Consider the following 14,743-nt stretch of genomic DNA (forward strand, 5'->3'; position numbering starts at 1 on the left):
GAATCTACCTGGCGGGGAGTGACAGAACGAAGGGGACACCTACGTTCCTTGGCTGAACCTCGGAGCAGGCCCACCTCTTCAGGGACCAGACGCCAAGCCCTGAGTGAGCTTCTCCTTCCTGCCGCTCCCACCACGCCCACCTGCACCCCACCCCCCAGGGATACCTGCCTAGCCTACGGGTTGGAGGCGCACCCGTCACCAAGCCAACACCCCGCCCCGCGCCCCCCACCCGCCTTTCCCAAGCCAGAATCACAAGTCAAAGATGTGTATTGTTCTACAGACACTTCTGAAAAGAGATCTAATTGAGAAAATATACAAGGCATTTAAGAGTTTCATCTCCAGTGAGCACCGAAGTCTGACTGGAGGCGTCGGAGCCCTCCTCTTCAGGGGCTCAGGGCTGAGAAGGTTAGCACATCGAATCATCAGTAAAAACATGCAAAAGTGAGAAGGAAACGGAAAATAACGCCGTGTTCCCCCAAAGCAGAGGGGGACGGAATTTCAGAACAAGGAGGCAGGGTGTACAAGTACCAGGTGGCTCTCCCTCCCTTCCCCCGGTTTTCCTCTCAAACGGCCCCGAGCTGGAGAAAGCGGGGAGCCCCGCCCACTGGGCAGGACCCAGGGCGCATCCCTGCTCAGTGCTCAGCCCGCAGGGCTGGCCGTGGACAGGAAGAGATCCCCCCACTTCTGCCGTGTTCCTTCCCTGGCTGTGCCCGCGGGGACCCCGGGCCCCCAGCCCTGGCTCCTTCCTTCTTTGGTTCCACCCGGAGATTGTTGTGCTTGACGGATTCATCCCACCCCGCAAACTCCAGGCTCCCACTGGTGGGCTGAAGGCACTGACAGGAGTCCTGGGGAGACCCCCAGGACAGCCACCTTCCCTTGTGCTCTGGGCGGGTCCACCCCTGGGTACGTTCCCTCCAGCCTCAGCTCAGGCCCGGGAGTCAGGACAGGGGAGGAAGTGTGCTGTGCACGGAAAAAGCCTCTCAGGCCTTTCCCAGCTGTGCAGACATTCCTGAACCCCCCTCCACCTCCCTGCCCCCAGCCCGCCCCTCGCCAGAGCCCCAGCATGCCTGGCCCTTCCCTCCAGTCCTCCCCCTTGGGCTGCCACTGCAACTGTGGGCCAGGCCCCCGGTGACCTGACCTCAAGATGGTGGTCACAGAAACCATCTTGGGGCGCCCCCTCCATCCCCCAGACCCAGGAGGGCAGCAGAGGGTGAGGCCTTGAGAGGTTACAGCTCTGGTACAGGGAGGCGGGCAGGGCTGGAGAGAAACGGGAAGACACGTCACATCTATGGAAAGGCGTCCAAAGTACAAGCTAAGCGAGGGGAAGGGCCAGAGTGGCCAGAAGAGAAAATGGAAGAGGGCAGGGGCGGGGCCTGGAGGGAGGGGCGGGGCTTCACGCCACCCCGCAGATGAGCGTCTCCACCACGAAGGTGTTCTCGAAGTGGCGGATGGCGTTACAGTTCTTGGCCCCTCGCTTGTTGATCCCTGGGAGAGAACAGAGAAATCCCAGTGAGGCCTGTGTGCTGGCCTAGAACTGGCTGGGCCACAAAGGCCACCAGCCTCAGAGCCTGAGCAGGGCCTCAGGACCCGGGCCGGGGAGGAGGAGGCCCAGGAAGCGAAACCCAGCTTCACCCAGAGGCAGCGCAGTAAAGCGGCATGAGCTTGAAAGCTGGAGTCAGACCTCCCAGCTCTGCCACCTTCTTGCTGTGTGACCTCAGGGGTGTTTCTTAACCTCTCTGTGCCTCCGTTTCCTCATCTTTTTTTTTTTTTTCGTTTCCTCATCTTTAAAAGGGGCGGCAAGCATAATGATGACAAGGATGAGGACGATGATAACTTACACTCTCTTAGGAGGACGTAAAGAGTGTAAAGCAGTGCCTGGCACAGAGTAAGTGCTCATTAGCTGTTATTACTGCTGCTACAGTCTGAGCTCTCTGACAGCTGGTCCTCAGCTACGGGGCCAGGCACTGCCAGAGGGTGGCCGTGGTTTGGAGCTCAGGGCAGGGGCCAAGGTGGGTGGAGTCAGCCACTCACGCCTCCGGGTGGCCCTGCGCCGCAGCCGGTAGGTGTCCTTCCCGCTGCACAGGTGGTAGATGAAGGAGCCCAGGGCCTCCTTGTCACTGACGTGCTCCGTGACCACCATCTCCTCCTGGATGATGTACGTCTGAGGGAGGTAGGTCCCCCTCTGCAAAGGGAGCGGCCCCAGCACTGGGTCAGTACCAGGGCTCGCCGCTCTCGGTCCCCGACTGCCCACTGCCCTCGCCTCCCTCCTTCTGCACTTGAGCCCCCAGCGCCTGCAGTGCCCATCCAACACGCCCACCCCCTCATCCAGAGGCCGCACGGCGCGCCTTTCTGACGTCCCCAGGCACTTCCTGCACCTGCACCTGCACTGCCGTGAGTCACGTGTGTGCGAGTCTGGTCTCCCACCCTAGGGGGAGCGCCCCTCGGGGGCAGGGTCCCCATCTCCTCCCTGCACTGCTGACACGGGGCGAAGTGGGGCATGGCCATGAACACTAAGGAAGCTGGTCTTGGGGTTCTTCCCAAGTGAGGGAGGCAGAAGGGGGAGGCTGGGGGGGGGGTTGCAGAAAGGAGAGGTGTTGACTCTGAATGTGGGAGAAGGGAGCTGGAGGCGGGGGGACCAACCTGGGGTGCTGGGCCCAGCTGACAGCAACGCCCAGGCCCCCCATCCTTCCCTTGTCTCATGGAGGGGGGGCAAGGGAGGGACAAGATGCTGTCGGGGCCCCGCTCACCTTCACGTTCATGAGGAGCTCCCAGAAGTTGCGAGGGGGCAGCACGATGGTGGTGTTGAGCTCAATGACATAGCACTTGTCCAGGGAGATGTCGTGATAGGCAGTGAGACCCTGAACAGGAAGAGGGGGCCGCGTCAGTCTCCGCAGGCGAGGGACTGGCCCCGGCGGGCTGTACGAGGCACGAACCCCACCGCGCCCACCGCGCCCGTGACGCACCCAGATTCCTCAGCACCGGGGCGGGGCCCCCTTCTCCCGCTCCTCTCCTAGCCTGTGTTTGTAGCAGGTTCCACTCGCTAGATGAAAACACTATTAAATGCTTCGGTCGTGACAAGGATTCTTCTTGGGGGTATACGGCTGAGGTTCGAATTTCAGGGCAACGTCCCACCTGTGCCTTTCACCAAAGCTGGGAGGTCCCGCCACCCCTATGGACAGCCTGGACCCCCAGCGAGAAATGCTCCTCCCAGCGCCGTGTGCTGCATCTCGGTAAGATGTCAACACGGAAGTAGCTCAATAAAAAGGAACACTGGCCTCGCCCGTTACAGCCAGCAGCTGTCAGGTGGCCAAGGAGAAAATCAACCATGACTAGTTCACATTCAGTGACAACCGCATGACGTATATGATAAAAGCGGTCTCTTTAAATCCCTGATTGACTTAAACCATAGATATCTACTCCATGGTTTATATGACACGGTATGTACTCCAAGTTTGTACAAGGGGCGTGGGCATTCTCCTTTCACACCTGTTCCTCCTTGTGGCGCCCCCCTCGCCGCCCCCGCCCCGGTCCCTGGCCGGCCTCAGCCACGGGAAGTCGCCTCACCCGCTGGAAGTCGTGGATGATGTCTGCGGGGTCACCGCCCCCAAACTGGGGCACCGGCACGTTGATGCGCTCGTAGTTCTCCTCGAGGTAGATCTTTACGTCCTCCTCCAGCTCCATGCGAGTGCGGACCTGGGAGGACAGGGAGTCCTCGTAGAGGACGCCACAGTGGAAGAAGTTGTCTCGGGCCAGCTGAGCAAGGGGGGGGGGGGGGGTGGCGGGGGGAGGGAGGGAGGGAGAGAGGGGGGGAGAGAGGGGGGGAGAGAGAGAGAGAGAGAGAGAGAGAGAGAGAGAGTGAGTCTGGTCACACAGCGCCCTCCGTGAGACCACTGCTGCCTGCCGAACCACTCCCGGCTCTGAAGGCCTGGGGAGGCAGGGAGGATGGGTCTGTGACACCCATTTCACAGATGGAGAAACTAAGAAACATGGGGAGTCAGGGAGGGTGAGCCGGGTCTGCCAGTTCCTAGGAGGATGCCCTCTCTGGGCCTCAGTTTCCCCATCTGTGAAACAAGGTGACCCCTCAGGCCCCTTCTGGCCTCCGAGTCCATGAGTCTATGGCTGGGAAATGGGGCAGACCAGTGGGGGGACAGACACCTGAGAAAGAGCCTGGGGTCGGAGGGGTGTCCTCAGGGGCAAACAGGGGGACTCTGGATTGGACAGGCTGGGCCCTGCAGGGTGCCACCCTCCGCCACCACGAAGGGGTGCTCGCCCGCCCTTCTTGCCCCCTTTGCGAGGCCCTGCAGACCTTGGAGGGCACGGGAGGAAGGGGTAGGAGCTGGGAGGCAGCCCTGTTATCAGACTCTGGTGGCACCGTGTCCAGCCTCGAGCAAGGACCCACCACCTTCCCTGGATCCTGTGCTTCCTGAGAAACCTACACAAACACGGTGTCCCCTATCTGAGGGGCACGCCTAATCACTCCATCAGTAAGGGAAGGGAGGCAGCCTGGCATGGCTGAGGCTACGTGACTGGCCGGTGGACTGCGGGCCCCTCCTGCTTCTCCAGCACCTCCTCCAGGTCCGGCCCATGATGGGCAGACACCCTGTTCTCTGTTTTAGTGTAAGCTGTCCCAGGAGGATGAATCATCACACGTGAATCATACCGTTCCAGGGCGTAGACCCAGAGGCTGCTCTGAGGTTCCCCTACTCCCTGGGAATTGGGGTGGGGTGAGGAACCCCAAGAGGGCATGAGGGGGGCTGGGATCAGAGGGGAGGTCCAGGGCAGGGCCACAGCCGCAACATGAAAAGTCCCCAGAAAGTGAGAACCAGGAACAGGTGGGGAAGCAGGCCGTGGACGGAGGGCAGCTGAGGTTTCCAGGGTAAGGTCACATGGACTGCAAACGCTTCAGTCATTTCCACCGTAGAAAAACTGGATGACCACAAAGTCAAAGCCCAGTGCTTGAGGGTGGGAAGAGGTCACTTGGGTCATAAATGACTGGCAATTCCCAACCTTTTTGTCACCGAGATTCCCCATTCGTTATGTGTATGGTTATTCTATTAGGCAACCTTTCATTTAACTACTTTCAGTTCTGAGAGCTTGGTGGCCCTGCCTCCCTCCCCAGGCCTGGGCTGATCGCAAGGTTGCTGTGACCACGACCAGTTCTTTGGCCCAGCTTCGTGCACAGACTGGTTGTGTGAGCAGATAACCAGGGTGTGACCGTGGGTGGAGGTGACCGTCTATAAGCCACCCTCCACCCTTCACGGTTTATAGCCCAAATGTCCACACGTGGAATGTAAGTCCTTAGAGCAAGACCCATGGGCACAGGGGCTGGGCTCTGAAGGGACTGCAGAGTTCCAATTTCTGTTGCACCTGAGTTTCTGGTGCCAATGCCCTGGGGTGACACTGTGGGAAGGAGCTGTGGGCCTCACAGCCCAGATTCCGATCCCGGCTCCCCCCATCACCGACTGTGCTCCTGGGAGAGCTCCCTGTCAGCCTCAGATGCATCCAAAGAGACAGGTAAGGACACTCCTCCGGAGCCCGTGGCAGTCAGAGGACGGGGACCCGGTCCTGTCTCCTGGACCAAGACCAGGGAGGAGAAGGATGCAGGTCTTCTGGGCTTGCCTGGGCACCCCTCTCACCTAGGGGTCATGTCCAGGGCTTCCTGCTGCCCTCTCCTCACAGCCCCGAGCACCTGGCTCTGCGCCGTTCACAGTGCCCGCTCCTGCCAGCTCCCACCCACCGCAAACACTCGCCCTTCCCTCTCTGAAACGCCACTCTTTCTCCAAGGCCCCGCCTCCCTCCGCCCCGCCTCACCTGAGCGAGGAAGAAGTATCTGTAGATGTAGACAGAGGCGAACACGAGGCCCATGAGCAGCACGACCATGCCCATCGACAGGTAGCACAAGCCGCCCACAGAGCTCCCCTTCTTGTAGCGGTGGTAGGGGGGCCGCTCCTCCTGGGGACAGCAGTGCAGGGTCAGCCCCGTGGTGGTCCCGCACCCCTGGGAATGCCCGCCACCCCTTTCCGGAAGTGAGACCTCACGCTGCTGGCTGGGAAGGAGCCTTGGAGCAAAGGGAGGGGGGGACAACGCTCAGGACACACAGAGCACTGTCTCTGGAAGGAAAGGAAAGCATTACCAGGACCCCCGGCTGTTCCCATCTAAAGAGAAACGGAGCCCCACCTTGGACCCACGGGGACTAAGCAAGCATGTTTTGAATCACCCACGCCATTAGTCCCCTTCGTTATGCCACTTGTGACCACAGTACATTCTTTCGAACGTAGAGAAGGGGGAGGCACAGACATGGCCTTGGTGACTGAGCCAGGCCCAGGAACCTGTAGGAGCTGGAGTCACTGGGCGGGCGGGAGCCGCTGCTCTGGGCAGTGGGGACCAAGGAAGGCTTTTGAGGTAGGAAGTGACAAGATGCACCTGAAAGCTGGAGTGCCCAGAGGGACCGGCATGGGGACAGCAGGGGTGGGGAGCCTGCTGGGCTCTTACGCGGAAGCTGCGGTGGGAAACGATGGCTGACCAGTGGGGACAGGGCCCTGGGAGGCCCACGGGGTCTGTGCACGCAAGCGCGCGCCCTCCGGCAGCCCTGGGCAGAGGTCAGCCTGCCGGGGCGGCGATGGCATCACACGGGCACTGGTGTCGAGCAGGCTGTCAGGAGCAGGGCCCGCAGGGTGAAGTCTGGAGGCTTCCGGAAGCCTCTGCCAGGAGGGAAACGTGGCTGCCGGCAGGGAGGCCAGGGAAGGAGGTTCCTGGAAAAACCCTCTCTGGGGAGCCAGGCTCAGGTTCGGGACGGCAGCTGCAGGACTGCCAAGAAGCAGCAAGCCAAGCTGACCCAACTCCAGTCCACACACGTCTGGGCCAGTGGATGGAGGTGTGTGTAAAACTCAGCAGCCCCGCTTTCCCTGGAGCACTGGACTGAGAATCTCCTGACTCAGGCTCTTCCCAGCTGTGTGACCTCGGCCGTCGCTTGTCTTTATGCCCTTCCTCGCCGGCACCCCTGCCCTAACCCGGGCCTCCTTCACACTGGAGATGTTGCAAAAGCCCCAGGCCTGGTTCTGCCTATGGGATCCATCATTCAGTCCCTCCTCCACGGTGTCCGGATGCAGCCGGGTGAGGGTAGAGGCCAGTGCCCCCGCCAACCTCAAGGAGCTGTGGCAGAGGTGGGGGGCAGGCGGGGAGCCTGGACCTTCTCACTCCGGCTCCGCCGCTAACCGTCTGCTTAGCCCTCTGTGGCCGCTTCCACTCTTCCTTCATCCTGCTTAGCGGGAGGTCAGGCAGTGGGGACATGGTTCAGGTCCAAGTTACCCAGGACAGGCCTTTATTCTCAGGGCACACAGGGGGCCCAGGCTGGTAGGGGTGGGGTGCAGAGCCTGCTGTGCTTGGGGCACGTGGGGGTGTGGGACCTTGGCCTCAGGGAGCAGAGGCGCATGCCGTCAGAGTGGGTGACGCCTCCCTGCTTGGAGCCCTCCTCTCTCCCCACACCCTTCCCGCAGGAAAAGGGTAGAAAATGCCTGAAAGACACACCCCCCCCCCATCACGAGGCACATGTATCACCAGGCCAGTGGCCCGCAGCCTCCAGCACCGTGGGATGGAGACACAGGATGGAGAGGTGACCCGGCCCATCCCATACCCCCTCACAGGCTGGGCCATCTGCAGGCCTGGGGCCTCTCCCCACCCTGGCCCCGCTGCAGGGGTGCTACGATCGAAACCGGAGAAGCACCTGGAGAGACCACCCCCCTGGCTGGCATCTCCTCGGCATGCTGGGGCTCCCTGGGGGCAATAACCAAGGTCACTAGCACACTTGGGTGGCCACTGCCCACAGGGCCTCCAGGGACAGCTGCCAGTGGGAGGGGGTGGGGGACTGCAAGTGTTTTGACTTTCCAACGGGCTCCCGGGATCAGCCCAGGACGGGGCGACCCGATGACCAAGCTCTGCCAGCGTCTCGCAGGAACAAGCCACCCAGGGGCTCCAGCCATCCTCAGTGGGTCCTAAGGAAAGGTGGGTGACGCAGAAGAAAGGCCAGGTGCCACACCCACTGGGAATCCTGCCCTGGGGGCACAACATTTGTATTCAGCGAGACCAGTGGGGCTGCAGGGACCCGGAGGCCCCCAGCAGCGGCTGCGATCTGTGCGTGGGAGCATCCCAGCCTGCTGACCCTCCAACCCTCTGCTGGTCCTCCTGTGAAATGTGAGCAGACTCTTCCTGACAGGGTTTTGTTGGGATTAAAGGAGACAGAGACCCTGAAAGCCCTTTGTAAAGGATAAAGTGTTAGATAAAAATAGCAGATCTTTATCAGCTAAAGCTCTCCTTTTTTTTTTTTGAGGGCCACCACCAGCCAGCTGTCGAGGCTGCACAGTGGCCATGCTTTGCTCCTGCGTTTGTTCGTTCGGGAAAACCAGAGAAGCAAAAGCAAGCTTATGAGAATCGCTTTTAAAAAAACCAGAAAACAAAAAAAAGTCAATGGGCTACAAAGCAAGAGCCCGAGGGCCAGCTCCACAATTGAAGCTCACAGACAAGGCGAGGCCTACCAGTTTTATAGCTGCCTTTCTGCTCCCGGCTGGGTCAGGTGTTTCTATGTGCCTGGGGGAGGGGCCGGGCAGGGGGGCCAGGCTGCCCCAGGTGGGGAGGAGGAGGTCAGGGAGGACGGAGAGTGAGGAGCGGCTCCAGAGGAAAATGAGGCAAGGCTAACGTGGCTGAGGACAGTCTCCAGCCGGGACCCCTGGATGCCACCCTGTGTCCTCACACGCCTCTGTGGGGGTCCCTGTGAAGGCTGGGGATGCCCCCCTTTCCCAGAGCAGTGGACAGTGGCTTCCTATCCTGCTCCTACTGACACCTCTAGGGCACACCCACGGCTCAGGCCCTGCTCCCCTCCCTACCCGACACCCCTCTGCCTGGCATGCGGAGGCCAAACCCCCAGAAGCATCATGGCTGAGCAGGGGGGATGGAAGGGAAAGCAGGCCCAGAGGCTGCTGGTGTCCCGGCTTCGAGACAGAGGCACTGGGACTGGGACGTAAAGCCCCACGTGGGCGGGAGGCCCCCTGAATCCTGCCCTCGTTGTCAGTGCCTGAAAGGTCAGCCCTCAGAGGCCTCTGGGAAGCCTGTAGGCAGCCTGGGCTGGAACCTGGGGCCTCACCCCTTAGGATCCTGGGGGGCTTCCAGAAAGTAGAAAAATACTGTTTCCATGGCAACTGGGCTTCCTGAGCCACAGGCCTCGCTGTGCACTCGTGTGGGGCACGTGGGCCACATGTCCGGGGACCCGAGAGGGGCCCAGGCCTCGGCCTGCCTGTTTCACGGAGCCTGCGGTGGAGCTCCTTAAATGATTAGGCGAAGCCAGGGCCCGAAGAGTCAGGGGGAACTCAGCCAACTTAAGCATTAGCTCAGAAGACCCGCAGGGCTCACGGACAGAGCTCCCCAGCTACCTTCCCTCGGTAACGATGTCGAAATTAACTGCAAGCAGATTAACTACAGTTGCAGGCTGCTCGGAGGAGGCTAGCAGGGAGCCAGAAATGCAGCCACAGCAGCCCCGGGCAGGCGGCTGGGGGCGGGTCTCGCCTCACCTCCCCAGCGCCAGTGCCCCCTCCTCAGCATCTTCCTTTCCCAGGCTGCAGACCACAAAGGCAAGGGCACCAGAGAGCGAGACAGACAGACAAGCCTAGCAGGGGTCGGGGGGCTGGGCCTCTGCCCACCGAGCACGCAGAGCTGCGCTCAGACGTACAGACATCAGCTGGGTAAATGCGGACAAGGCATCGTGAACCTGTCATCAGGGAAACCCACTCCTGCCCTGTGACCCACTGGTGCCCACGGTGCAGGCCGTGTGAGGAGGAAGGGCGTGGACCCCGAGACACTCTCCACAGCGCTCTGCTCTGCGCTGCTTGGCTGGGCCAGGCAGATTCCCTCCTCTGTTCTGTTCCTGACAGTCAAGGTGAGACCCCAGAGAACAAAGGCTGGGGAGGACGAGAAGCAGAGCTGTGGCTGGAAGGGCTCTCCTGGGGGAGACACAGCTCAGAGACACTGCAGGGGCTGCGCCTCGCTGCTCTTACCATAAACATTTTTTTTATGGGAAGAGAAACTCATCCTCTGTGGCAATCTGCTGACAGCCTTGAAACATGCATGCAAGGATGGGCCGCGGGGAGAACAGAGAAGAGAGGGAAATGAGAGAGAAAGCAGAAAAGCCACTATGGCACAAGTCCAGATGCCACAGCCCCTCAGGGAAGGCCCAGGGCAGGCGGGCAAAGGGCAGGACTGCCCATTCACCAAGGTCCTCTTGGCCCCGGCCGCAGGGCTGGTGGGGATGGGGCACTGGGGCAGGACCCTCCCCCAACCACTCCAGGAGACTCAGCTCCCTCCTGACGAGGACCTGAGGCCAGGACGAGGAAAGTGAAATCTGATCGCCAGGTATGCGGGCTGGGGGAGGGGGTGACACAGGGGCCATTAATCAAAGGCAAAAGCCAAGGAGAAAATTACAGCGCTGAGACGACTGTACTGAACACGTTTCTCTCCTCTTGCAGGCCCCCAGGCCCGACTGTTCACGAGTCTCTACATGCCCACACCTGGCTGTGTGTGTGTGTGTGTGTGTGTGTGTGTGTGTGTGTGTGTGTGTGTGCTCGCGTGCGCACACATGGGGGAGGCAAAGACACAGGCAGATGGTGGGGAGAGGGGAACTGGGCTGAGAGGCCCAGGGCAGGCCAGGGGGCCTCCAAAGGGGAAGAATGACCCGGCCAGAGCGTACTAAGAGGGGGTGCTTCCCGTGCAGCCCACTCTCCAGGCTGGCTTGCTGCCAGCTGCCCATCAGCGCAGCATTATCCGGGAGGCAAGCACCACGTGGGGAGGGTGGGCAGCTGGAGGCGCAGCTGGGCCCTCACACCCATCCCTTCCTGGCCCACCGAGGCACTTCCTTCCAGCGGCACGTCTGGGGACAAAATCCTCCTTGTTTCAGTTTTCACTCAGAAGCAGGGGGAGGCCCAGTGTGAGAGTGCTCCTGACGCCCTACCCTGGCCCCTGGGGCCTGCACACAGGTTGAAATTTTATTAGGACAGCTAGGGGGTGGGTCATTGATGAAAGGCACTCGTGAACTCATCTGTTCATCGAGTGGTCCTTCCAGGGCTTTAAATCTTATTTTCGAGTCCAGTTCAGTAACCAAGGAGGGTTCCAGGGTCACCCCCAGCCAGAACAGACCTTCTGATAAGCTTTCCTGTGGCAGGCCCAGCAGCACGGGACAAACCCAAATGCCCTGTGTTGATGAAGCAGCTCCTGGGGCCTCCCAGTCTGCCTGCCCCCGGCTGATGCTGTCCTGGGCTACTGTGAATGCCGGGCGCCTGCCGAGCTTACTGGGCGAGGTAGGAGGCAAGAATGGGGGTGCTTGCTCTACGTCGGGCACTGGATGTGGGGGAAACGTACCCACTGGCCAGGCGAGGCCACAAGAGGCTCACAGAAGTGAACTCTCTTCCCAAGGCTCCGATTCCACCAGGCGACTGGCAGAGCCAACATGCGACACCCAAAAGCCTCCCCTGATCCCCTGAGGGCCAGTGAGCTGTGAAAGTTTACTAATAAGCAGATCTGTCCTAAAGGGGCTGGGATTTTAATCCTCCTCCTGGGGCCCCATCGCTCCCCCTTGCCAATTAAGAGAGCCAGGGGACCCTACTCAACTAACAAGGTCTGGGGGGGAGGCACACTCAGCGGGCTCGAAGCCAATGAAAACAGCACAGGGAAAATGTTGATATTTCCATTTCACGCTGGATGAGGGGGAAGAGAGGACGCTTGACTTTGGAGCCAGAAGCTGGATGTCAGTTACCGCCAAGGCGATGCTGGCATCTGCCATCCCGCCTGACACCATCAGCAGGCTGCTGCCAGAGAATGTGCCACTCCTGTGAAATTCGGCAGACCTTCGGATGGAGTTTGAAATCCATCCTTCCACTGTCTGGCTGGTCCTCCCTCCTGCCCGAATCCTACAGCTTTTGGAGGCAGGGTCCAGTTTTCCAGGCCTCATCTGGGTGCCTGGCCCTGGGAGTAGCAGCTGGGAGAAGACAGGGGTGAGTGTGCTGCCTTGGGCCCCCAGCCCTGCACCCTCCAGGGGCGAAGTGGAAGGGAGGAAGGAGGTTTAAAGGGCCTCCTGCAAACTTTTAAAGCTGCAGGCCATGCCTTCAGCTATGAAGTGTCCCCCCCCATCTAAGCATCAGAAGAAGATGGAGCTGCTCTGGTGGGGGCTGCAGAGCACCCCCCTCCCCCCGCAAACCCAGCCCCGGGGGTCACTGATGCTGCAGCGACCACACCAGGGCAGGGGAGCGTGCCAAGGCTCTTCCTGGAACTCCCCACTTAGGTATCTTTGCTCTGGCTGTAACACCCACCTCTGAGGACCCTCTCCTGTGTCCTCTCTTCCAGGGCACAGGTCATCCTGAAGCACCCACCCTCCCATACCCCCAAGCAAGGTTTAGTTTGAGCCATCAACTTGGGGAGGGGCCTTGGCGCTGAGGAAGACTTCCCATAAGCCAGCAACGGGAAGGGGGAGCGGGGGGGACGGGAGCTTGGCGCGCCCCAAGAACGCCAGGAGCGACGGCCGCGTGGAAGCAGCGTAGACGCCTCTACCGAGGCACCACAGAGCCAGGCTGGACCAGCTCTCTCTCCCTCCCCTCCTTGCCCGCCACGCGTCCTGCCCCCTCTGGGCCCTCCTCCGGTCGGACTCCACGCAACTCAGACAGTTTTCCACGGCGGAAATGCCTCCTCTCCCCCAGGCCGGAGGGAAAGAGGAGGAGGGCAGGCCCCTGGAGGGGGCGGGGTGCACCGAGGCCCGCCTCCACAAAGCGCAGCCTGGGTGCTAGGGGGCACCAGGGCACCGCGGGGTGGAGGGGGTAGCCCAGCGCGCGAGGGAGCCGGGAGGGGAAGGAAGAGGGCAGGAAGGCCCAGGCGGCAGCGGGGGGCGGTGGGATCAGGGCACCCAGCCTCGTAACCCCGAATCTCGAATCCCGGACGTGCGGCCAGGCGGATTCCGGTTTATCTCCATTTCACGTATCATCACTCTCTGGTCCACCAATTCAGGTGCAGACTAACAGCACATCCCTTGCCCCCAGCAGTCCCCCGTTTGGGACGCAATCAATAGTCCCGCCCCCTTCGTTGGCACCAGACCCCCTCTCCCCATTCCCCACCAATCACAACCCACCGCCCTACTTTGGGGGAACAATGTCCAACCCTCCTCCCATCCCCCACCTGGGACTCGACCCGCGGCCCCTCCTCCATGATTGGAACCAGACACACATACCCCCACCGACATTCCTCGAACCTCTCCGGACCATCTCCCTCCCCTATTCTGGGGCCAGGCGCCTAGGGCTCGGTCCACTTTTGGAAGAGACCTTGAGCGCTTCCTCACCTGGGACCAGCGACTCGGACCCCCTCCCATTCTTCAGACTTATGCTTTCGGCTGCCGCTAAAGGCCAGGACCCAAGGCCCCTCCCCACTTTGGGATGGCTGACCCATTCCGGAATCCCACCCCAGCTCCGCTCGAGGCTCCGGGGTCCCGATGCGCCTCGGGTAGTCGCCGGAGCCGGAAAGGCGCGCTTTGACCCCCCCCCGTCCCCTGCCTGAGACCCCCGGTCCCTCTCACCCGAGCAGGCGTCAGCAGGATCTCAGCGGCTGGGGAGGGCGCCGGGGCCGAGGCCGAAGCCTTGTCGGCCTTGTCGGCCTTGTCGCCTTTGATACCGGCCACCGCGGGCTGGAAGCTGATCTTCACCATGGCTGCGCCGGGCCGCGCGTCCGCCCTGCAGCCTCCGGCCGTGCAGCCGCTCTCTGTGCAGCCTCTATCTGTACCGCAGCCGCTCGGCTCTCCGCAGGCACCGGAAGTTTGGATCGCGATGGGTCCTTTTCTCTAACCCCACCCCCAGCCCGCCCCGCCCCCGCCCCCGCCCCCCCAAGGGAGGGCCTTGGCGTCCTGCGCGCCTGCACCCCCTTCCCGCCAGCGGGGCTCGCAGTGACCCCTGCCGGGCGCGCTGCTCCGACCTGGGGAAGTCTAAGGTTCCTTTAACCACTCACTCACTCACTCCATCCATCCATCCAATCAGGCATGGACTCAGTCCCCATCGCTGCTTTATCCCTTCCAGCTGCCTCTCCAAGACCAGCACCTCCAGAACATACAGTTTTTGTTAAAACCGTGTTTGCCAGGCAAATGCATCTTCTAGACAAGTTCCCCGTGCCCTCTATCCCACTTCATACCCTCCTCTTTGGAAATGCTGGAGCCCCCACTGAACCTGCTCACACCGCTCCCTCCTCCCACTTCCTTTTCCGACGCGTCCTGGGCCCTGGCAGGAGGCTTCAGGGCCAGGTGCCCAATTGCTTGCCTTTATCCTGCATCCTGCATCCATCTACACATCCTTCATTCTCCATCATCCTTTTTCCTTCATCCTTAATTCCTGCAGAACCTTCCTGGGCGTGCATGCGGAGGACACTGGGAGCAGAGAAATGAAGGCAGCCCCTGATCTTTGACTCTCTTGTGTAACCTGTGGCCTCAGTTGCTGAGTGAAGGGTCCTGTTGGCCATTTCTCACCCACCCAGGTGGATTATGGCAAGTGTGATGGGAACACCCGCAGGGCAGGGTGTCTGGAGGCTCAGTCCCCATCTTACTTGGGATGCCTTTGGGCTGCTCCACCGTGCCCTCACCTGTGACTCCTCCCACTCCCCATCAACCCAGCTGAGGAGCCAGGATTGGCCCCAGTAGGAAGGTCTCCTGGAATCAACCCCTGCAACAGTTCATTTT

General features: G+C 61.2%; 1 protein-coding gene across 1 annotated transcript; it reads right to left on the bottom strand.

Moving 5' to 3' along the window:
- Window positions 1-682: 682 nt before the first annotated feature.
- ITM2C (integral membrane protein 2C) lies at window positions 683-13,842 on the bottom strand. The gene is made up of 6 exons (XM_068544252.1): window positions 13,598-13,842; window positions 5,812-5,952; window positions 3,565-3,753; window positions 2,748-2,858; window positions 2,032-2,182; window positions 683-1,485 (listed from the first exon to the last, which is right to left on the bottom strand). The coding sequence occupies exons 1-6, from the start codon at window positions 13,724-13,726 to the stop codon at window positions 1,394-1,396; spliced, it is 813 nt and encodes a 270-aa protein (XP_068400353.1). The 5' UTR covers window positions 13,727-13,842; the 3' UTR covers window positions 683-1,393.
- Window positions 13,843-14,743: the final 901 nt, after the last annotated feature.

This window comes from Eschrichtius robustus, chromosome 5 (genome assembly GCF_028021215.1).
Source record: "Eschrichtius robustus isolate mEscRob2 chromosome 5, mEscRob2.pri, whole genome shotgun sequence".
NCBI lineage: Eukaryota > Metazoa > Chordata > Mammalia > Artiodactyla > Eschrichtiidae > Eschrichtius > Eschrichtius robustus.

What these genes read in the sequence shown, in the direction of transcription:
- ITM2C (XM_068544252.1), bottom strand. Translation starts at nt 13,726, where the DNA reads ATGGTGAAGATCAGCTTCCAGCCCGCGGTGGCCGGTATCAAAGGCGAC. An exon ending in AGCTCCTCATGAACGTGAAG is followed by an intron (nt 2,183 to 2,747) that starts GTGAGCGGGGCC and finishes CTCCCTTTGCAG; the next exon opens with AGGGGGACCTACCTCCCTCA. An exon ending in GCGCAGGGCCACCCGGAGGC is followed by an intron (nt 1,486 to 2,031) that starts GTGAGTGGCTGA and finishes GTTCTCTCCCAG; the next exon opens with GGATCAACAAGCGAGGGGCC.